At 47.5% G+C, this 24,546-nt stretch overlaps 1 protein-coding gene across 1 annotated transcript in view; it reads right to left on the reverse strand.

The window, feature by feature from the left end:
• The window catches only part of stam (signal transducing adaptor molecule (SH3 domain and ITAM motif) 1), a 52,117-nt gene extending 30,538 nt beyond the window's left edge, over positions 1-21,579 (reverse strand). Inside the window, exons 1-7 of the mRNA XM_046322187.1 lie at positions 21,365-21,579; positions 19,279-19,363; positions 11,568-11,643; positions 10,768-10,863; positions 3,945-4,091; positions 3,496-3,586; positions 1,648-1,846 (exon numbers count right to left, since the gene is read on the reverse strand). Of these exons, the coding sequence (XP_046178143.1) occupies positions 1,648-1,846; positions 3,496-3,586; positions 3,945-4,091; positions 10,768-10,863; positions 11,568-11,643; positions 19,279-19,363; positions 21,365-21,404 (734 nt within the window). The 5' untranslated portion in view covers positions 21,405-21,579. The remainder of the gene's footprint in view (positions 1-1,647; positions 1,847-3,495; positions 3,587-3,944; positions 4,092-10,767; positions 10,864-11,567; positions 11,644-19,278; positions 19,364-21,364) is intronic.
• Positions 21,580-24,546: the final 2,967 nt, after the last annotated feature.

A 24,546-nucleotide genomic window follows, 5' to 3' on the forward strand; every position in this document is an offset into this window, starting at 1 on the left:
TCCTGGGCTAAACAGGGCCCACTACTCCTGGGCTAAACAGGGCCCACTACTCCTGGGCTAAACAGGGCCCACTACTCCTGGGCTAAACAGGGCCCACTACTCCTGGGCTAAACAGGGCCCACTACTCCTGGGCTAAACAGGGCCCACTACTCCTGGGCTAAACAGGGCCCACTACTCCTGGGCTAAACAGGGCCCAGGTTTGGTATGATAGGGATAGGGTTTAGGTTTGGTATGATAGGGATAGGGTTTAGGGTTGGTATGGCAGGGATAGGGTTTAGGGTTGGTATGGCAGGGATAGGGTTTGGGGTTGGTATGGCAGGGATAGGGTTTGGGGTTGGTATGGCAGGGATAGGGTTTGGGGTTGGTATGGCAGGGATAGGGTTTAGGGTTGGTATGGCAGGGATAGGGTTTAGGGTTGGTGTGGCAGGGATAGGGTTTAGGGTTGGTGTGGCAGGGATAGGGTTTAGGGTTGGTGTGGCAGGGATAGGGTTTAGGGTTGGTGTGGCAGGGATAGGGTTTAGGGTTGGTGTGGCAGGGATAGGGTTTATGGTTGGTGTGGTAGGGATAAGGTTTAGGTTTGGTATGGCAGGGATAAGGTTTAGGTTTGGTATGGCATGGATAGGGTTTAGGGTTGGTATGGCAGGGATAGGGTTTAGGGTTGGTATGGCAGGGATAGGGTTTAGGGTTGGTATGGCAGGGATAGGGTTTAGGGTTGGTATGGCAGGGATAGGGTTTAGGGTTGGTATGGCAGGGATAGGGTTTAGGGTTGGTATGGTAGGGATAGGGTTTAAGGGTTGGTATGGCAGGGATAGGGTTTAGGGTTAGGTTTGGTATGGCATGGATATGGTTTAGTGGTATGGTAGGGATAGGGTTTAGTGGTATGGTAGGGATAGGGTTTAGGGTTGGTAGGGATAGGGTTTAGGGTTGATAGGGATAGGGTTTAGGGTTGGTATGGTAGGGATAGGGTTGATATGGTAGGGATAGGGTTGATATGGTAGGGATAGGGTTGGTATGGTAGGGATAGGGTTGATATGGTAGGGATAGGGTTGGTATGGTAGGGATAGGGTTGATATGGTAGGGATAGGGTTGGTATGTTAGGGATAGGGTTGGTATGGTAGGGATAGGGTTGGTATGGTAGGGATAGGGTTGGTATGGTAGGGATAGGGTTGGTATGGTAGGGATAGGGTTGGTATGGTAGGGATAGGGTTGGTATGGTAGGGATAGGGTTGGTTTTGTAGGGATAGGGTTGGTATGGTAGGGATAGGGTTGGTATGGTAGGGATAGGGTTGGAATGGATAAGGTTTAGGGTTGGTATGGTAGGGATAGGGTAGGAATGGATAGGGTTTGGGGTTGGTATGGTAGGGGTAGGGTTTGGGGTTGGAATGGTAGGGATAGGGTAGGAATGGATAGGGTTTGAGGTTGGAATGGTAGGGATAGGAATGGATAGGGTTTGGGGTTGGTATGGTAGGGATAGGGTAGTAATGGATAGGGTTTGAGGTTGGAATGGTAGGGATAGTGTAGGAATGGATAGGGTTTGAGGTTGGAATGGTAGGGATAGTGTAGGAATGGATAGGGTTTGAGGTTGGAATGGTAGGGATAGTGTAGGAATGGATAGGGTTTAGGGTTGGAATGGCAAGGTGACCTGACCTGTCATCCAGGATAGTGATGATCTCTCCAGACTTGAAGGTGAGCTCGTTGTCCTCTGCAGCCTCAAAGTCATAGATGGCCCTGACCTTCCTGCCCTCAGGCCTCTGGGAAGAGAGGAAAGAGGCGCTGGGGTACAAACCAGACCCAGACAGTCCTGACCCAGGCTGACTTCGCTGCTCCTTTAGAGATAACTCTATGGCTGAGGGAGGAGAGGAGAATGGAAGACAGGAGAGAAGAGGGGGGGCAGAAGACAAGAGGACAGAGTCAGAGATTGACAATTACATTTTGTACTAATATACATTTAGAGGAATGGCCAACTGTGGCAAATCACATAGTAATATGCCAATTCAATGATCATGTCGTTACAAACTTTACTCCAGAAGACAGTCTATTTACCTTGGGCCAGGTCTAGTTTATATCTAGAACCCAGTCTAGTGGGTGTCTTTACCTTGGGCCAGGTCTAGTTTATATCTAGAACCCAGTCTAGTGGGTGTCTTTACCTTTAGCCAGGTCTAGTTTATATCTAGAACCCAGTCTAGTGGCTGTCTTTACCTTTAGCCAGGTCTAGTTTATATCTAGAACCCAGTCTAGTGGCTGTCTTTACCTTGGGCCAGGTCTAGTTTATATCTAGAACCCAGTCTAGTGGGTGTCTTTACCTTGGGCCAGGTCTAGTTTATATCTAGAACCCAGTCTTGTGGGTGTCTTTACCTTTAGCCAGGTCTAGTTTATATCTAGAACCCAGTCTAGTGGGTGTCTACCTTTAGCCAGGTCTAGTTTATATCTAGAACCCAGTCTAGTGGGTGTCTACCTTTAGCCAGGTCTAGTTTATATCTAGAACCCAGTCTAGTGGGTGTCTTTACCTTGGGCCAGGTCTAGTTTATATCTAGAACCCAGTCTAGTGGGTGTCTTTACCTTTAGCCAGGTCTAGTTTATATCTAGAACCCAGTCTAGTGGCTGTCTTTACCTTGGGCCAGGTCTAGTTTATATCTAGAACCCAGTCTAGTGGGTGTCTTTACCTTGGGCCAGGTCTAGTTTATATCTAGAACCCAGTCTAGTGGGTGTCTTTACCTTTAGCCAGGTCTAGTTTATATCTAGAACCCAGTCTAGTGGGTGTCTTTACCTTTAGCCAGGTCTAGTTTATATCTAGAACCCAGTCTAGTGAGTCTCTTTACCTTTAGCCAGGTCTAGTTTATATCTAGAACCCAGTCTAGTGAGTCTCTTTACCTTTAGCCAGGTCTAGTTTATATCTAGAACCCAGTCTAGTGAGTCTCTTTACCTTTAGCCAGGTCTAGTTTATATCTAGAACCCAGTCTAGTGAGTCTCTTTACCTTTAGCCAGGTCTAGTTTATATCTAGAACCCAGTCTAGTGAGTCTCTTTACCTTTAGCCAGGTCTAGTTTATATCTAGAACCCAGTCTAGTGAGTCTCTTTACCTTTAGCCAGGTCTAGTTTATATCTAGAACCCAGTCTAGTGAGTCTCTTTACCTTTAGCCAGGTCTAGTTTATATCTAGAACCCAGTCTAGTGAGTCTCTTTACCTTTAGCCAGGTCTAGTTTATATCTAGAACCCAGTCTAGTGAGTCTCTTTACCTTTAGCCAGGTCTAGTTTATATCTAGAACCCAGTCTAGTGAGTCTCTTTACCTTTAGCCAGGTCTAGTTTATATCTAGAACCCAGTCTAGTGGGTGTCTTTACCTTTAGCCAGGTCTAGTTTATATCTAGAACCCAGTCTAGTGGGTGTCTTTACCTTTAGCCAGGTCTAGTTTATATCTAGAACCCAGTCTAGTGAGTCTCTTTACCTTTAGCCAGGTCTAGTTTATATCTAGAACCCAGTCTAGTGAGTCTCTTTACCTTTAGCCAGGTCTTCCTCCTCCTTCTTGTTGGTTAAGGTGGATGGATCCTTTGCCACTAAAGCAGGACTTGCTTTAGCTTTCTCCGCAGCCTAAACAGACCAATATCCAAGAATGAATGCAGCCTTGTAACAGCAACACGTTTAATCTCTAATGTTTTATAATCACACAGTAGCCACCCCCCCCCCAGTGCACCCACCTGAGAGCCCACAGCAGAGAAGGTGACCCCCCCCCCCCAGTGCACCCACCTGAGAGCCCACAGCAGGGAAGGTGACCCCCCCCCCCCCCCCCCCCAAAGCACCCACCTGAGAGCCCACAGCAGGGAAGTTGACCCCCTCCCCAGTGCACCCACCTGAGAGCCCACAGCAGGGAAGGTGACCCCCCTCCCCAGTGCACCCACCTGAGAGCCCACAGCAGGGAAGGTGACCCCCCCCTCCCCAGTGCACCCACCTGAGAGCCCACAGCAGGGAAGGTGACCCCCTGTTCCCTGAGGTTCTTGATCATGGCTGAAATCAGGCTGAGCTGAGGGTCATTCCTAAAGTCCTCTGCCCACTCTACCATCAGTGCCTTCAGCTTCTCACATACCTTAGGGTGGCCCTGGACACACACACACACACACAAACAATCGCGTTTTCCACAAGTATGTAAAGTAGCCAGCCAAATAGAAAGAGTAGCCAGCAACGCGCCCAGGGACCAGGGGGTTAAAGTCTTATTTACAGTTGTTTTACTTCAAGATATGAATTGCCGCAATGTTTATTTTTCAAATTACATACACTACCATTCAAAAGTTGTGTCACTAAGAAAGTTCCTTGTTTTTTAAAGAAAAGCCATTTTTTGGTCCATTAAAATTACATCAAATTGATCAGAAATCCAGTGTATACATTGTTAATGTTGTAAATGACTATTGTAGCTGGAAACGGCTGATTTTTTTTAATGGAATATCTACATAGATGTACAGAGGCCCATTATCAGCAACCACAGCTCCTGTTTTTCAATGGCACATTGTGTTAGCTAATCCAAGTTGATCTTTTTAAAAGCGCTAACTGATCATTAGAAAACCCATTTCCAATTATGTTAGCATTGCTTAAAACTGTTGTCCTGATTAAAGAAGCAATAAAACTGGTCTTCTTTAACTAGTTAATACTTTAGTTGAGTATCTGGAGCATCAGCATTTGTGGGTTCGATTACAGGCTCAAAATGGCCAGAAACAAAGGCCTTTATTCTGAAACTCATCAGTCTATTCTTGTTCTGAGAAATTAAGGCTATTCCATGCAAGAAATTGCCAAGAAACAGAATAGAAATAGGAGTGGGAGGCCCCGGTGCACAACTGAGCAAGAGAACAAGTACATTAGAGTGTCTAGTTTGAGAAACAGATGCCTCACAAGTCCTCAACTGGCAGCTTCATTAAATAGTACCCACAAAACACCAGTCTCAAAGTCAACAGCAAAGAGGCAACTCCAGGACGCTGGCCTTCTAGGCAGAGTTGCAAAGAAAAAGCCATATCCGACTGGCCAATAAAAAATTAAATAAAATGTATTTTTCTTTCACCTTTATTTAACCAGGTAGGCTAGTTGAGAACAAGTTCTCATTTCCAACTGCGACCTGGCCAAGATAAAGCATAGCAGTGTGAACAGACAACACATGGAGTAAACAATTAACAAGTCAATGACACAGTAGAAAAAAGGGGAGTCTATATACATTGTGTGCAAAAGGCATGAGGAGGTAGGCGAATAATTACAATTTTGCAGATTAACACTGGAGTGATAAATGATCAGATGGTCATGTACAGGTAGAGATATTGGTGTGCAAAAAAGCAGAAAAGTAAATAAATAAAAACAGTATGTGGATGAGGTAGGTAAAAATGGGTGGGCTATTTACCGATAGACTATGTACAGCTGCAGCGATCGGTTAGCTGCTCAGATAGCAGATGTTTGAAGTTGGTGAGGGAGATAAGTCTCCAATTTCAGCGATTATTGCAATTCGTTCCAGTCACAGGCAGCAGAGAACTGGAACGAAAGGCGGCCAAATGAGGTGTTGGCTTTAGGGATGATCAGTGAGATACACCTGCTGGAGCGCGTACTACGGGTGGGTGTTGCCATCGTGACCAGTGAACTGAGATAAGGCGGAACTTTACCTAGCATGGACTTGTAGATTACCTGGAGCCAGTGGGTCTGGCGACGAATATGTAGTGAGGGCCAGCCGACTAGAGCATACAGGTTGCAGTGGTGGGTGGTATAAGGTGCTTTAGTAACAAAACAGATGGCACTGTGATAAACTGCATCCAGTTTGCTGAGTAGAGTGTTGGAAGCTATTTTGTAGATGACATCGCCGAAGTCAAGGATCGGTAGGAGAGTAAGTTTTACTAGTTTGGCGGCGTGAGTGAAGGAGGCTTTGTTGCGGAATAGAAAGCCGGCTCTAGATTTGATTTTAGATTGGAGATTTGATATGAGTCTGGAAGGAGAGTTTACAGTCTAGCCAGACACCTAGGTACTTATAGATGTCCACATATTCTAGGTCGGAACCATCCAGGGTGGTCGATTCTAGTCGGGCGTGCGGGTGCAGGCAGCGAACAGTTGAAAAGCATGCATTTGGAATAAGATGGGCAAAAGAACACAGACACGTGAATATTGGACAAAAAGTGTTAAGGACAGAAATCTAAGTTTGAGGTGTTCAGATCACAAAAAACAACATTCGTGAGACGCAGAAATGTTTTCAAATATGTTGAAGGAGTGCTTTTAAAAAATAAATAAAATTCTTTATTTAACTAGGCAAGTCAGTTAAGAACAAATTCTTATTTTCAATGGCGGCCTAGGAACAGTGGGTTAACTTGTTCAGAGGCAGAACGACAGATTTGCACCTTGTCAGCCTGGGGATTTGAACTTGCAACCTTTCGGTTACTAGTCCAATGCCCTAACCACTAGGCTACCCTGCTTGGTGGAGGCAATGTGATGGTCGGGGGTGCTTTGGTGGTGGTAAAGTTGGAGATTTGTACAGGGTAAAAGTGATCTTGAAAAGGGAAAGCCATCACTCCATTTTGCCATACTCTGTGGACGACGCTTAAATGGAGCCAATTTCCTCCTACAACAGGACATTGACCCAAAGCACAGCTCCAAACTACGCAATAACTATTTAGTGAAGAAGCAGTCAGCTGGTATTGTGTCTATAATGGAGTGGCCAGCACAGTCACCAGATCTCAACCCGACTGAGCTGTTGTGTTCCCATCAAGTCAATCCAACTTGTGGGACGTGCTTCAGGAAGGGGTGAAATCTCTTCAGATTACCTCAACAAATTGACAACTAGAATGCCAAAAGTCTGCAATGCTGTAATTGCTGCAAATGGAGGATTCTTTGACAAAAGCTAAGTTATTTCAATTAAAAATCATTATGTATAACCTTGTCAACTTCTTGACGATATTTCCAAATCATTTTGCAACTAATTTCATTTCATATGTTTTCATGGAAAACAAGGACATTTCTAAATGACCCCAAACTTTTGAAAGGCAGTGTATTTTATTCAAACAGAACAATGAAGTAAAGGTCGAACGCAGCAGTTTTTATCTCAATATCAAATTATTTCTGGGTAACAATTAAGTACCTTCCTATAGTTGTTTTCAATTAAAAATGCAAAAATAAAATAAAAAACTAAGTAGCTTCTTTGCAGGACTGTCTGGGAGTGTTCTGTGTGGGGAGGAGAAACCTAGCTGTTATTGGCAGAATTATGTTTGACAAATATAGTGAAGGATAATTAACAACGTAAAGGCTTGATTCTGTCGACATTCTCAAGGCGCGGTTTTTGTTCAGACCAAATGTTAACCAAGACCGGAGTGAAGGTCAGTGGCTGTTGTGCACCTCACTTCACCCACCTGGAATCTGAGAGGAGGTGGTCAGCATTTTGAAACTATTTAACCATTTACTTAATTGTTTAAAACCTGGACGTTTTATGTCATTTTATGAAGCATTTCTTGCCCTGTTTCAAAGTAGCCAAAATACAACCATAGAAATGTGCGTGGAACTCTATAAAGACTTCATATGCCATTGAAACCAATAATCTATTATTTATAGACTTCATATGCCATTGAAACCAGCATTTTCATAACGTTCTATAGGTTTTCAAATCAACGTTTTAATTGTCCAGCAGCCAAAGGTATAATCCTAGTCATATTAGCAACCCATGCTAGTTGATGATAATCCTTGACATATTAGCAACCCATGCTAGTTGATGATAATCCTAGTCATATTAGCAACCCATGCTAGTTGATGATAATCCTAGTCATATTAGCAACCCATGCTAGTTGATGATAATCCTTGACATATTAGCATCCCATGCTAGTTGATGATAATCCTAGACATATTAGCATCCCATGCTAGTTGATGATAATCCTTGACATATTAGCAAACCCATGCTAGTTGATGATAATCCTTGACATATTAGCATCCCATGCTAGTTGATGATAATCCTTGACATATTAGCATCCCATGATGATAATCTTTGACATATTAGCATCCCATGCTAGTTGATGATAATCCTAGTCATATTAGCAACCCATGCTAGTTGATGATTACATTTACATTACATTTAAGTCATTTAGCAGACGCTCTTATCCAGAGCGACTTACAAATTGGTGGATGATAATCCTAGTCATATTAGCAACCCATGCTAGTTGAAAAACTGGAATATGCTTAACACCCCGGCCGTCCTACAATCTAAACTAGATGCACTCAATCTCACACAAAATATCAATGAACCTACCAGGTACAACCCTAAAATCGGTAAACACGGGAACCCTCAGATATCATCCTGACCAACTTACCCTCAGTTTGAAAAAACTAGCCTTCGCTTCCCTAACAGAAATTTGCATCCTGTAACACAAATTTCCAAATGTTTCGGGACACTGTAAAGTCCATGGAGAATAAGAGCACCTCCTCGCAGCTGCCCACTGCACTGAGGTTAGGAAACACGGTCACCACCGATAAATCTACGATAATCGAACATTTCAATAAGCATTTTTCTACAGCTGGCCATGCTTTCCCCCTGGCTACCCCTTCCCTGGCCAACATCTCAGCCTCCTCGTCCCCCCGCTACTCCTTCACCCAAATCGCTGATGTTCTGAAAGAGCTGCAAAATCTGGACCCTACAAATCAGCTGGGCTAGACAATCTGGACCCTCTCTAAAATTATCCGCCGCCATTGTTACAATGCCTATTCAAACTCTTTCGTATCATCCGAGTTCCCTAAAGATTGGAAAGCTGCCGCAGTTATACCCCTCTTCAAAAGGGGGAGACACTCTAGACCCAAACTGTTACAGACCTATATCTATCCTGCCCTGCCTTTCTAAAGTCTTCAAAAGCCAAGTTAACAAACAGATCACCAACCATTTCGAATCATGCTGTACCTTCTCCGTTATGCAATCTGGTTTCCGAGCTGGTCATGGGTGCACCTCAGTCACGCTCAAGGTCCTAAACAATATCATAACCACGATCGATAAAAGACAGTAAGGTGCAGCCGTCTTCATTGACCTGACCAAGGCTTTCGACTCTGTCAATCACCACAATCTTATCGGCAGACTCAACAGTCTTGGTTTCTCAAATAACTGCCTCGCCTGGTTCAACAACTACTTCTCTGATATAGTTCAGTGTGTCAAATCGGAGGGCCTGTTGTCCGGACCTCTGGCAGTTTCCAGGGGGGTACCACAAGGTTCAATTCTTGGGGTGACTCGTTTCTCTATATGTATCAGTGATGTCGCTCTTGCTAATGGTGATTCTCTGATCCACCTCCACGCAGACGACACCATGCTGTATACTTCTGGCCGTTCTTTGGAAACGGTTAACAAACCTCCAGAAGAGCTTCAATGCCATACAACACTCCTTCCGTGGCCTCCAACTGCTCTTAAATGCTAGTAAAACTAAATGCACGCTCTTCAAACGATCGCTGCCCACACCTGCCCGCCCGCCCAGCATCACTACTCTGGACGGTTCTGCCTTAGAATATGTGGACAACTACAAATACCAAGGTGTCTGGTTAGACTGTAAACCCTCCTTTCAGACTCAAATTAAGCATCTCCAATCCAAAATTAAATCTAGAAATCGGCTTCCGATATCGCAACAAAGCCTCCTTCACTCATGCTGCTAAACATACCTTCGTAAAACTGACTCTCCTACCGATCCTAGACTTCAGCGAGGTAATTTTCAAAATAGCCTCCAACACTATACTCAACAAACTACTACGCACCATTGCGACCTGTATGCTCTCGTTGGCTGGCCCTCGCTTCATATTCGTCGCCAAACCCACTGGCTCCAGGTCATCTATAAGTGTTTGCTAGGTAAAGCCCCACCTTATCTCAGCTAACTGGTCACCATAGCAACACCCAGCAGCACACGCTCCAGCAGGTATATTTCACTGGTCATCCCCAAAGCGAACTCCTCATTTGGCTGCCTTTCCTTAGAGTTCTCCGATGCCAGTAACTGGAACGAATTGCAAAAAAATTAATAATAATAAATCAAATTTTAAAAAATGTAAAAATCACTGAAGCTGGAGACTATGTCCCTCACTAACTTTAAGCATCAGCTGTCTGAGCAGCTTACCGATCACTGTACACAGCCAATCTGTAAATAGCACACACGACTACCTCATCCCCATATTAATAATCCCCATATTAATGCTAAATTGTAATTATTTTCACCTATAGGGCCTATTTATTGCCTTTACCTCCCTTATCCTACCTCATTTGCACACTGTATATAGATTTTTCTATTGTGTTATTGCCTGTATGTTTGTTTACTCCATGTGTAACTGTTGTTTTTGTTGCAATGATATGCTTTATCTTGGCCAGGTTGCAGTTGAAAATGAGAACTTGTTCTCAACTGGCCTACCTGGTTAAATAAAGGTGAAATTAAAAATGATGAGTAACCAATGCATCTTTAGATCCTGCCTCTTAATTTCTAACATATATTTGCATCTATGTCGCATGAAACCGCTCACGGATATTTTCATCTACATCGCATGTTACCGCTTGTGGTGCGCTTTGGAGAATTGTGTTTTCCGGCTAATGACATTTTGGAAACTTTGCGCGTAGCCTTTAGCCATGTGTGCATTGTTGAGCTTATAATATGAATAAATGAAACTAAAATGGAAAAAGTAGCCAGCTGAAAATGGGCCTGTAACACACACACTTAGATTAGTATGGCCCTTCAAACTATACACAACACGTTTCATACAACAATTTTCAAAGTAGATATTTCTGTAACATTACATACAATGACAGCGAATATCCAGACCTTGTTTAGAACGTTGCTGACCTCACTGGCAAACTCTCTGGAGCACACTTCTAGATGAAATATCTTCCCACAGTTTGAAACACAGGCACCAAGTAGCTGGGAAGGGAAAAACGCATTTACTTCAATAATGTAAAGATAAAGCTTTTTAAAGCTGTCATAAAGCTCTATGAAATATATTTATAGCATAAGACAGCTTTATGAAATACACACTATATCGACAAAACTATGTGGACACCCCTTGAATGAGTAGATCTGGCCATTTCAGCCACACCTGTTAATGACAGGTGTTTCAAATCGAGCACACTGCCATGCAATCTCCATAGACAAACACTGGCAATGACTTTCAACGTGGCACCGTAATAGAATACCACCTTTCCAACAAGTCAGTTAATCAAATTTCTGCCCCGTTAGAGCTGTCCGTGGCCAACTATAAGTGCTGTTATTGTGATGTGGAAACGTCTAGGAGCAATATCCAATATCAGTGCCCGACCTCACTAAGGCTCTTGTAGCTGAATGGAAGCAAGTCACCTCAGCAATGTTCCAACAACTAGTGGAAATCCTTCCCAGAAGAATGGAGGCTGTTATAGCAGCAAATGGGGGACCAAGTCAATATTAACGCTCATGATTTTGGAATGAGATGTTCGACAAAATGGTGTCCATATACTGGTCAAGTAGTGCATTTACAGCATAAGACAGGGCTTTATGACAGCTTAAGACCGCTTTATGAAATATATTTATACAGCAGACAGTTTGTCCTCCAAGCACCTGTTGTAATACATAGCTGTGTTGTCTGTGTTTACCGTCAGAGCCTGCATGGCAACATGTGGATCCTTGTGGTTGACTCGTCTCATAATCGACCGAAGACATTCTTTAGGCCTTGAATAGAACACACATCAACCTTCATTATGATCATCAACAACACATACAACTTCATCAATAACACACACATCCTCATCAACAATGCTTTAGCGGGATTCTCTCTCTTCAGAACTGGCTCAGTGATTTTTGCATGGATGTAATCTTTTTTGACAATTTTTGATATTCTTAGTGTTTAGTGTGGCTTTTGACATGATTGATCATTGTCTGCTGCTGGAAAAATATGTGTTATGGCTTTACACCCCCTACTATATTGTGGATAAAGAGTTACCCGTCTAACAGAACACAGAGTGTGTTCTTTAATGGAAGCCTCTCCAACATAATCAGGAATTTCACAGGGAAGCTGTCTCGTAGGCCCCATACATATTGTTTTTTCAATCTTTACTAATGACATGCCACTGGCTTTGAGTAAAGTGTGTCTATGTCTGCGGATGATTCAACACAATACACGTCAGCTACTACAGCGACTGAAATGAACGCAACACTTAACAAATAACACATATAGAATCACGTAGTAACCAAAAAAAAAAGTGTTAACCTTTTTGGGATAGGGGGCAGCATTTTCACTTTTGGATGAATAGCATGCCCAGAGTGAACTGCTTCCTACTCTGTCCCAGATGCTAATATATTCATAGTATTATTAGTATTGTAGTTTTCCAAAGCTTTGCGTACCGTGTACACATTGAGATATGGATGAGGTTGCACTTCCTAGGGATTCCACTAGATGTCAACCGTCTTTTGAAACTTGAAGGAGGATTCTACTATAAAGGAGGGGCTCATGAAACCTCTGAGTCAGTGGTCTGGCAGAGAGCCTTGGTCTCATGACGCGCGCTCCCGACAGAGTTACCTCTCGTTCCAGTGCATTTCTGAAGAGAAAGGAATTCTCCGGTTGGAACATTGATGTTTCATGCTAAAAACAAAATTGATTCCATACATCGTTTGACATGTTTCTAAAGGACTGTAAGGGAACTGAGTTTTTGTCTGGATGAAATGCTCGCGCCTCATGAAGATGGTTTACTGGGCTGAACATGCTAACAACAAGTGGCTATTTGGACATAAATTATGGAACTTTATTGAACAAATCAGTCATTTATTGTCGAACTGTGATTCCTGGGAGTACCTTCTGATGAAGATTATCAAAGTGAATATTTATAGTGTTGTTTCTAACTTTGTTGATTACAAAACGGCGGCTATTCCTCTGGATGTTTTGGGTTCTGAGCGAGGTTCTCAGATTATGCTTTTTCCGTAAAGTTTTTTAAAAATCTGACACAGCGGTTGCATTAAGGACAAATCTCTAATTCTGTGAATAACACTAGTATCTTTTATCAATGTTGTGAAGCTTGGAGGTGTGATGGTGCTATGCTGGTGACACGGTCTGTAATTTATTTATAATTCAAGGCACACTTAACCAGCATGACTACCACAGCATTCTGCAGCGATATGCCATCCCATCTGGTTTGCGCTTAGTGGGACTATCATTTGTTTTCAACAGGACAATTACCCAAAACACACCTCCAGGCTGCGTAAGGGCTATTTGACCAAGAAGAAGTGTGATGGAGTGCTGCATCAGATGACCTGGCCTCCATAATGACCCGGCCTCAACCTAATATAGATGGTTTGGGATGAGTTGGATCGCAGAGTGAAGGAAAAGCAGCCAACAAGTGCTCAGCATTTGGGAACTCCTTCAAGACTGTTGGAAAAGCAATCCAGGTGAAGCTGGTTGAGAGAATCCCAAGAGAGTGCAAAGCTGCCATCAAGGCAAACTGTGGCAACTTTGAAGAAACTCAAATATATTTTGATTTGTTTAACACTTTTTTGGTTACTACATGAATACATGTGTTATTTCATATTTGCTGATGTCTTCACTGTTATTCTACAATGTAGAAAATAGTACAAATAAAGAAAACCCCTTGAAAGAGTAGGTGTGTCCAAACTAACAACAACAACACATTTTTATTACAAACATCACACCTTCATTACTGGCCCGCTAGGAGACCGCCCCATCTCATTACTGGCCCGCTAGGAGACCGCCCCATCTCATTACTGGCCCGCTAGGAGACCCGCCCCATCTCATTACTGGCCCGCTAGGAGACCGCCCCATCTCATTACTGGCCCGCTAGGAGACCCGCCCCATCTCATTACTGCCCTGCTAGGAGACCGCCCCATCTCATTACTGGCCCGCTAGGAGACCCGCCCCATCTCATTACTGGCCCGCTAGGAGACCCGCCCCATCTCATTACTGGCCCGCTAGGAGACCGCCCCATCTCATTACTGGCCCGCTAGGAGACCGCCCCATCTCATTACTGGCCCGCTAGGAGACCGCCCCATCTCATTACTGGCCCGCTAGGAGACCGCCCCATCTCATTACTGGCCCGCTAGGAGACCGCCCCATCTCATTACTGGCCCGCTAGGAGACCGCCCCATCTCATTACTGGCCCGCTAGGAGACCGCCCCATCTCATTACTGGCCCGCTAGGAGACCGCCCCATCTCATTACTGGCCCGCTAGGAGACCGCCCCATCTCATTACTGGCCCGCTAGGAGACCGCCCCATCTCATTACTGGCCCGCTAGGAGACCCGCCCCATCTCATTACTGGCCCGCTAGGAGACCCGCCCCATCTCATTACTGGCCCGCTAGGAGACCCGCCCCATCTCATTACTGGCCCGCTAGGAGACCCGCCCCATCTCATTACTGGCCCGCTAGGAGACCCGCCCCATCTCATTACTGGCCCGCCCCATCTCATTACTGGCCCGCTAGACCCGCCCCATCTCATTACTGGCCCGCTAGGAGACCCGCCCCATCTCATTACTGGCCCGCTAGGAGACCGACCCTGCCCCATCTCATTACTGGCCCGCTAGGAGACCCTGGCCCCATCTCATTACTGGCCCGCTAGGAGACCCTGCCCCATCTCATTACTGGCCCGCTAGGAGACCGCCCCATCTCATTACTGGCCCGCTAGGAGACCGCCCCATCTCATTACTGGCCCGCTAGGAGACCGCCCCATCTCCCTGGCCCGCTAGGAGAGATCCATTACTGCCCCCCGCCCCATCTCATTACTGGCCCGCTAGGAGACCCGCCCCATCTCATTACTGGCCCGCTAGGAGACCGCCCCATCTCATTACTGGCCCGCTAGGAGACCCGCCCCATCTCATTACTGGCCCGCTAGGAGACCGCCCCATCTCATTACTGGCCCGCCCCATCTCATTACTGGCCCGCTAGACCGCCCCATCTCATTACTGGCCCGCTAGGAGACCCGCCCCATCTCATTACTGGCCCGCTAGGAGACCCCCCATCTCATTACTGGCCCCCGCCCATAGGGCCCGCTAGACCCGCCCCATCTCATTACTGGCCCGCTAGGAGACCCGCCCCATCTCATTACTGGCCCGCTAGACCCGCCCCATCTCATTACTGGCCCGCTAGGAGACCCGCCCCATCTCATTACTGGCCCGCTAGGAGACCCGCCCCATCTCATTACTGGCCCGCTAGGAGACCCGCCCCATCTCATTACTGGCCCGCTAGGAGAGACCCGCCCCATCTCATTACTGGCCCGCTAGACCCGCCCTCTCTCATTACTGACCCGCCCCATCTCATTACTGGCCCGCTAGGAGACCCGCCCCATCTCATTACTGGCCCTGGCCCGCTAGGAGACCCGCCCCATCTCATTACTGGCCCGCTAGGAGACCCGCCCGCTATCTCATTACTGGCCCGCTAGGACCCGACCCGCCCCGCCTCATTACTGGCCCGCTAGGAGACCCGCCCCATCTCATTACTGGCCCGCTAGGAGACCCGCCCCATCTCATTACTGGCCCGCCCCATCTCAGGAGACCCGCCCCATCTCATTACTGGCCCGCTAGGAGACCCGCCCCATCTCATTACTGGCCCGCTAGGAGACCCGCCCCATCTCATTACTGGCCCGCTAGGAGACCCGCCCCATCTCATTACTGGCCCGCTAGGAGACCGCCCCATCTCATTACTGGCCCGCTAGGAGACCCCCCATCTCATTACTGACCCATCTCATTACTGGCCCGCTCTCAGGCCCGCTAGAGACCCGCCCCATCTCATTACTGGCCCGCTCTCAGGAGACCCGCCCCATCTCATTACTGGCCCGCTGGCCCGCCCCATCTCATTACTGGCCCGCTAGGGAGACCCGCCCCATCTCATTACTGGCCCGCTAGGAGACCCGCCCCATCTCATTACTGGCCCGCTGGATAAGAGCGTCTGCTAAATGACTTAAATGTAAATGTAGGAGACCCGCCCCATCTCATTACTGGCCCGCTAGCCCCCCATCTCATTACTGGCCCGCCCGCCCTATTACTGGCCCGAGACCCGCCCCATCTCATTACTGGCCCGCTAGGAGACCCGCCCGCTAGGAGACTCAGGGCCCGACCCGCCCTGGCTCTCATTACTGGCCCGCTAGGAGACCCGCCTCTCGCATTACTGGCCCGCTAGGAGACCCGCCCTCTCTCATTACTGGCCCGCTAGGAGACCCGCCCTCTCTCTTTACTGGCCCGCTAGGAGACCCGCCCTCTCTCATTACTGGCCCGCTAGGAGACCCGCCCTCTCTCATTACTGGCCCGCCCCCGCCCTCTCTCATTACTGGCCCGCTAGGAGACCCGCCCTCTCTCATTACTGGCCCGCTAGGAGACCCGCCCTCTCTCATTACTGGCCCGCTAGGAGACCCGCCCTCTCTCATTACTGGCCCGCTAGGAGACCCGCCCCATCTCATTACTGGCCCGCTAGGAGACCCGCCCCATCTCATTACTGGCCCGCTAGGAGACCCGCCCCATCTCATTACTGGCCCGCTAGGAGACCCGCCCCATCTCATTACTGGCCCGCTAGGAGACTGCCCTGCTAGGAGACCGCCCCATCTCATTACTGGCCCGCTAGGAGACCCGCCCCATCTCATTACTGCCCTGCTAGGAGACTGCCCTGCTAGGAGACCGCCCCATCTCATTACTGGCCCGCTAGGAGACCCGCCCCATCTCATTACTGGCCCGCTAGGAGACCGCCCCATCTCATTACTGGCCCGCTAGGAGACCGCCCCATCTCATTACTGGCCCGCTAGGAGACCGCCCCATCTCATTACTGGCCCGCTAGGAGACCGCCCCATCTCATTACTGGCCCGCTCTCAGGAGACCCCCATCTCATTACTGGCCCGCTAGGAGACCCCCCATCTCATTACTGGCCCGCCCTGCTAGGAGACCCCTGCCCCCCCATCTCATTACTGGCCCGCTAGGAGACCCGCCCCATCTCATTACTGGCCCGCTAGGAGACCCGCCCCATCTCATTACTGGCCCGCTAGGAGACCCGCCCCATCTCATTACTGGCCCGCTAGGAGACCCGCCCCATCTCATTACTGGCCCGCTAGGAGACCCGCCCCATCTCATTACTGGCCCGCTAGGAGACCCGCCCCATCTCATTACTGGCCCGCTAGGAGACCCGCCCCATCTCATTACTGGCCCGCTAGGAGACCCGCCCCATCTCATTACTGGCCCGGAGACCCGCCCCATCTCATTACTGGCCCGCTAGGAGACCCGCCCCATCTCATTACTGGCCCGCTAGGAGACCCGCCCCATCTCATTACTGGCCCGCTAGGAGACCCGCCCCATCTCATTACTGCCCTGCTAGGAGACCGCCCCATCTCATTACTGGCCCGCTAGGAGACCCGCCCCATCTCATTACTGGCCCGCTAGGAGACCCAATTTGTAAGTCGCTCTGGATATGAGCGTCTGCTAAATGACTTAAATGTAAATGTAGGAGACCCGCCCCATCTCATTACTGGCCCGCTAGGAGACCCGCCCCATCTCATTACTGGCCCGCTAGGAGACCCGCCCTCTCTCATTACTGGCCCGCTAGGAGACCCGCCCTCTCTCATTACTGGCCCGCTAGGAGACCCGCCCTCTCTCATTACTGGCCCGCTAGGAGACCCGCCCTCTCTCATTACTGGCCCGCTAGGAGACCCGCCCTCTCTCATTACTGGCCCGCTAGGAGACCCGCCCTCTCTCATTACTGGCCCGCTAGGAGACCCGCCCTCTCTCATTACTGGCCCGCTAGAGACCCGCCCTCTCTCATTACTGGCCCGCTAGGAGACCCGCCCTCTCTCTTTACTGGCCCGCTAGGAGACCCGCCCTCTCTCTTTACTGGCCCGCTAGGAGACCCGCCCTCTCTCTTTACTGGCCCGCTAGGAGACCCGCCCTCTCTCTTTACTGGCCCGCTAGGAGACCCGCCCTCTCTCATTACTGGCCCGCTAGGAGACCCGCCCTCTCTCATTACTGGCCCGCTAGGAGACCCGCCCTCTCTCATTACTGGCCCGCTAGGAGACCCGCCCTCTCTCATTACTGGCCCGCTAGGAGACCCGCCCTCTCATTACTGGCCCGCTAGGAGACCCGCCCTCTCTCATTACTGGCCCGCTAGGAGACCCGCCCTCTCTCATTACTGGCCCGCTAGGAGACCCGCCCTCTCATTACTGGCCCGCTAGGAGACCCGCCCTCTCTCATTACTGGCCCGCTAGGAGACCCGCCCTCTCATTACTGGCCCGCTAGGAGACCCGCCCTCTCTCATTACTGGCCCGCTAGGACCCGCCCTCTCTCATTACTGGCCCGCTAGAGACCCGCCCTCTCATTACTGGCCCGCTAGGAGACCCGCCCTCTCTCATTACTGGCCCGCTAGGAGACCCGCCCTCTCTCATTACTGGCCCGCTAGGAGACCCGCCTCTCTCATTACTGGCCCGCTAGGAGACCCGCCCTCTCTCATTACTGGCCCGCTAGGAGACCCGCCCTCTCTCATTACTGGCCCGCTAGGAGACCCGCCCTCTCTCATTACTGGCCCGCTAGGAGACCCGCCCTCTCTCATTACTGGCCCGCTAGGAGACCCGCCCTCTCTCATTACTGGCCCGCTAGGAGACCCGCCCTCTCTCATTACTGGCCCGCTAGGGAGACCCGCCCTCTCTCATTACTGGCCCGCTAGGAGACCCGCCCTCTCTCATTACTGGCCCGCTAGGAGACCCGCCCTCTCTCATTACTGGCCCGCTAGGAGACCCGCCCTCTCTCATTACTGGCCCGCTAGGAGACCCGCCCTCTCTCATTACTGGCCCGCTAGGAGACCCGCCCTCTCTCATTACTGGCCCGCTAGGAGACCCGCCCTCTCTCATTACTGGCCCGCTAGGAGACCCGCCCTCTCTCATTACTGGCCCGCTAGGAGACCGGCCCGCTAGGAGACTGGCCCGCTAGGAGACTGCCCCGCTAGGAGACTGCCCCGCTAGGAGACTGCCCTCTCTCATTACTGCCCCGCTAGGAGACTGCCCTCTCTCATTACTGGCCCGCTAGGAGACTGCCCTCTCTCATTACTGGCCCGCTAGGAGACTGCCCTCTCTCATTACTGGCCCGCTAGGAGACTGCCCTCTCTCATTACTGGCCCGCTAGGAGACTGCCCTCTCTCATTACTGGCCCGCTAGGAGACTGCCCTCTCTCATTACTGGCCCGCTAGGAGACTGCCCTCTCTCATTACTGGCCCGCTAGGAGACTGCCCTCTCTCATTACTGGCCCGCTAGGAGACTGCCCCGCTAGGAGACTGCCCTATCTGGATATACAGTATACATATAATTGATTGACGTATTGATAGACATGTGTAACTGACCCGGAGCGAGACTGTCCTATCTTATCACACAGGTCCAGGATGAGGCCCCAGTCCTCCGCTGTGTTCATCTCACTGGTGGCTTTCTCTGAAGAACAACAAACACAAAACATCAGCTCACTGCTGAAGTGGGCTATAACACAAACAAATCCATTTAGGGTAAGACAATGTGGGGAACCACTTGTCACAGCCAGAGTTCTAACTGGATATGGCGCATCAGTTACTCAACATGCATTTATTCCTTATGTTATTATTTTTCTATTTATTCCCTGGGTTATTCTTTTTTACATTTGTTCAACTATTTCTCTGCATTGTTGGGAAGGGCCGTAAGAAAGCATTTCACTGTTAGTCTACACCTGTTGTTTACGAAGCACCTGCAGTGCTTAATTGGAGCGGTTTTGTTTCTAAACATAATTGGCTGGATCCCGTACCTCTACTCGCCCAAGAAATCATTTTCACATTTTTGCAACTTAACATGTTTAATAAAAGCGATCAAAGTTCATTTGAGTTCTCTCTTAGTTAATTCTCCAGCCACCAGAAAAAAAAACGTAATGTGAAAAAGTCGATTTTTAGGCCGAGCCTAATATCCTAAGAGTTCATTTGGGTTGGGCCGGCCGGGTTTTAAGGTTTGGGCAAAATTGTAACCTATGGCACGCGATACCGGAGCGCCAAGTCTAGGACTAAAAGGCTCCTTAATAGCTTCTACCCCAAGCCATAAACTGCTGAACAATTAATGGACACCCGGACTATTTACAATGACACCCCCCCCCCATTTGTCTTGTACACTGCTGCTACTCGCTGTCGTGCCGAAAATCTCCCCCCCCCCCCCCCCCCCCCCCCCCCCCCCCCACAGGATCTTCATTTATGCGACTTGCTTGCTGATTGAGATTTCTGAGATTTATTTTCTTAACTGTTCTTGAACTGCACTGTTGGTTAAGGGCTTTTAAGTAAGCATTTCACGGTAAGGTCTACATCTGTTACATTCGGCGCATCAGACAAATAACGTTTGATTTTATTTGTGTTTGAGACCAATGCGGACTGTGTGAGAAGCGCGCCAGTATGTCTCACATAACTAGAATGAGATTCATTTTCTATGACATAATAATAATAATAATAATAATAATAATCTCTCCTTCTTTCTACTCTGATAGACATGAGCCTGCATCTCATCTCTCTCGTTGCACTTTATCATTTATTTCCTTATATAAGCCACGCGAAGGGTTCTGAACGAATTGCGGCACCCCTGACACATTTAAATATACTTGCCAAAGCCATAGAATTACTGCCGTCGGTTCTGAAACAAATTCAATCATTCAGAATAGTCTACTACACCATGACAAGGGCTCTAATTTAGCGAGATGAATATTTCTAATCCCCTTCCAGTGCTGTCAATAACATCTCTCCCAGTCTCATCTTCTCCTGTGTAGGTCTTCCAAAAAGTCCTCATGTCCATCCTGGAGCGGTGGTGTTGACTGTTGTTGATGTGTGCAGAGGGTCCCTGGGTCGCGCCCGGGTATGGGCGAGGGGACGGTCTAAAGTTACTGTTACATAGATAGTTAACCCCTTCACTAATCTATGCTTGATACACACATCCAAGTTAACGTTAGCAACGTGCTTAGCTTCTTTTGCCTGCATAGTTAGTCAGTCATTGTAGTGGCATCTAGTGTAACTGCAGATAAAATGCAACGTCATCTTCTCCGTCTGGCACCATGGAGCATCAGTTTGCTGCTAGTTAACATCTTTACTGTCGCTTATCAAAATGGTCTAACTGTATCAACATTATCAGGGCCAGGTATCTGGCTAACAACCCTTCAGTAGTTAGCTAGTGAATGGGCTATCCCCATAGCTCTTACTGGCTAACGTTAGGTAGCCATGTTGACTGCCAGTCAGCTAACTAACAAGCTAGTTAACTAAAGAAGGGTGTTAAGCTAGCTACGACTACAAAACTTAAGAAGACGTGCCACTAACGTTAACTAGCTACGTGAGGAAAAATCAACTCAAGACCTGGATAACGTTCAGGTACTAAGTTACAGCTAGCAAAACACAAACAAAAGCCGAGGCGTTAGAGAAGCCAACGTCAACAACTTACCAACATCTTGCTCAAATGGATTGGACGTGAAGAGAGGCATTGCCGCAATTTATATCAACCACAGTGTTGTAGTTCTCTTATTCGTTTCACTCGGCTATTCACTAACGTTAGTTATTACATTAAAACGCATAGCTAGAACAGAAAGTAGGGCATATGTAGTAGCCAGCTAGCTAGCCAGGCAGTCAGTCCTCGATCAGCCCGCAACAAACAAGGCATTCTGGGTAACGGACATCACTGCGTTCTGAACATAGGCGTTCACGTGACCGACTAAAAATGGACTTCTGGGGTTCGCCTTCAAGCTAAAAGTTCCCAATTGAAACTGATACAAACGGATAACAATTGTGCAATCATGCCACAATTGGACTAAATAATGCTAAACACGTTTGGAATGTTGTTATATACATTCAACAAAATACAGTTATTAGTTGAAATTTGCACTGGATGTATTTGAATTCAGAATTGCATTGGGGGCATACTCTACTATTGCAGCATTGAGGCTGAGACGGGGGACGGGGGACACTGTGGCCCTGTCCGACACTACCCCCGCACAGCCCCCACACCACTAGAGGGATATCAACAGACCACCAACTGACTACCCCGAGACAAGGCTGAGCATAGCCCACTAAGATCTCATCCAACACATGAGCCCAGAGGAGGCACAAAACCGGACAGGAATGTCAGTGACTCAACCCACTCAAGTTGAGTATAGCGAAAAAAGCCTGGCACAAAGTGATGCATCCCTCCTGGGGATGGCATGGAAGAGCACTAGTAAGCCAGTTACTCAGCTCCCGTGATAGGGTCAGAGGCAGAGAATGTATTATTTTATTATTTAACCTTTAGTTAACTAGGCAAGTCAGTTAAGAATAAATGGGACCTATGGGACTCCCAATCACGGCCGGATGTGATACTGAAAGAGAGCCAAAACAGGGGCGGTTCCTCACTTCAGTGCCTTGCCGTTCACCTTCGCACCCCTGGGCCAGACTACACTCAATCATAGGAACTAATCATAGGAACTACTGAAGAGATGAGTCTTCAGCAAAGACGTAGGGCCGAGACCGAGTCTGCGTCTCTCACATGGATAGACAGACCATTCCATAAAAATGTAGCTCTATAGGAGAAAGCCCTGCCTCCAGCTGTTTGCTTAGAAATTGTAGGGACAATAAGGAGACCTTTATTTTGTGACAGTGGATCTGTAACTGCTACAGTGTAGTTTAGTAGGATGGAGGCTCCATAGCTGTATGGATCTCTAACTACTACAGTGTAGTTTAGTAGACAGTGTAGTTTAGTAGGATGGAGGCTCCATAGCTGTATGGATCTCTAACTACTACAGTGTAGTTTAGTAGGATGGAGGCTCCATAGCTGTATGGATATGTAACTGCTAGAATGTGGTTTATTAGGATGGAGTAAGTGTATATTTTTTAGTTGAAGGATTCTTTCTTGTGGATGAAAGATAAGGGTTATATGCTTTAAAAGCGATGATTATTGACATTTGTAAATGTTAAAACACAGCATCGGGATAGTAGTTCACATTAGGCAGTTAGTTGTGGGCGAAGCTAATGGCTAAAAACTGTAGGGAGTTTGAGAGAAGAATGATATGCACTGTACAGCTTCAGCTATGGATTGTGCACCTGTGAAATGGGGTTTCAGCCTACACAGTGACACCCACAGAACACGACTGGGTAGAGTGTACACACAATTAGTGTCTTGGCTCTTTTTGCAGGACTTTGATTGTGGTAAATCACCTTTCCAGTCAGTCTATTGTGTGTATTGAATATTCATACAGGACTGTACAGCCTAACCTATTGATTCATGTTGGACTGTACAGCCTAACCTATTGATTCATATTGGACTGTACAGCCTAACCTATTGATTCATATTGGACTGTACAGCCTAACCTATTGATTCATATTGGACTGTACAGCCTAACCTATTGATTCATATTGGACTGTACAGCCTAACGTATTGATTCATATTGGACTGTACAGCCTAACGTATTGATTCATATTGGACTGTACAGCCTAACGTATTGATTAATATTGGACTGTACAGCCTAACGTATTGATTCATATTGGACTGTACAGCCTAACGTATTGATTAATATTGGACTGTACAGCCTAACGTATTGATTCATATTGGACTGTACAGCCTAACCTATTGATTCATATTGGACTGTACAGCCTAACCTATTGATTCATATTGGACTGTACAGCCTAACCTATTGATTCATATTGGACTGTACAGCCTAACCTATTGATTCATATTGGACTGTACAGCCTAACCTATTGATTCATATTGGACTGTACAGCCTAACCTATTGATTCATATTGGACTGTACAGCCTAACCTATTGATTCAGTGTGTCTACTGTGTGTATTGTATATATGACACAATAATGACAAATGACATCAGAAACAATGTTTTAATCAGTTCTGGCTTTTTTCAACCTTTACCATATCATGCATTCAGAGCTATCTATCTAATATCTAAGGGTTTTCTTTAATGAAAACGTCTCTAATATCAAACATGTAAAGTTGGTGTACTGCAGGCCAGCTCTCTAGACCCTCTTCTCTTTTCACCAATGACCTGCCACTTGCATTAAACAAAGCATGTGTGTCCATGTATGCGGATGATTCAACCATATTCAGTGCATTCGGAAAGTATTCAGACGCCTGGACTTTTTCCACATTATGTTATGTTGCAACCTTATTCTAAAATTGATTAAATTGTTTTTTCCCCTTATCTACACATACTACCCCATAATGACAACAAAAAAAACATTTTTTTGAATTTTTTGAAAATGTATTAAAAATTACATAAGTATTCAGACCCTTTACTCAGTACTTTGTTGAAGCACCTTTAGCAGCGATTACAGCCTTGAGTCTTCTTGGGTATGACGCTACAAGTTTGGCAAACCTGTATCTGGGGAGTTTCTCTTATTCCTCTCTGCAGATCCTCTCAAGCTTTGTCAGGTTGGATGGGGAGCGTTGCTGCACTGCTATTTTCCAGTCTCTCGAGAGATGTTTGATCGGGCTCAAGTCCGGGCTCTGGTTGGGTCACTCAAGGACATTCAGAGACTTGTTCTGAAGCCAAACCTGCATTGTCTTGGCTGTGCGCTTAGGGTCATTGTCATGTTGGAAGGTGAACCTGCACCCCATTCTGAGGTCCTGAGCGCTATGGAGCAGG

The sequence above is a fragment of the Oncorhynchus gorbuscha genome, linkage group LG22 (genome assembly GCF_021184085.1).
Source record: "Oncorhynchus gorbuscha isolate QuinsamMale2020 ecotype Even-year linkage group LG22, OgorEven_v1.0, whole genome shotgun sequence".
Classification (NCBI taxonomy): domain Eukaryota; kingdom Metazoa; phylum Chordata; class Actinopteri; order Salmoniformes; family Salmonidae; genus Oncorhynchus; species Oncorhynchus gorbuscha.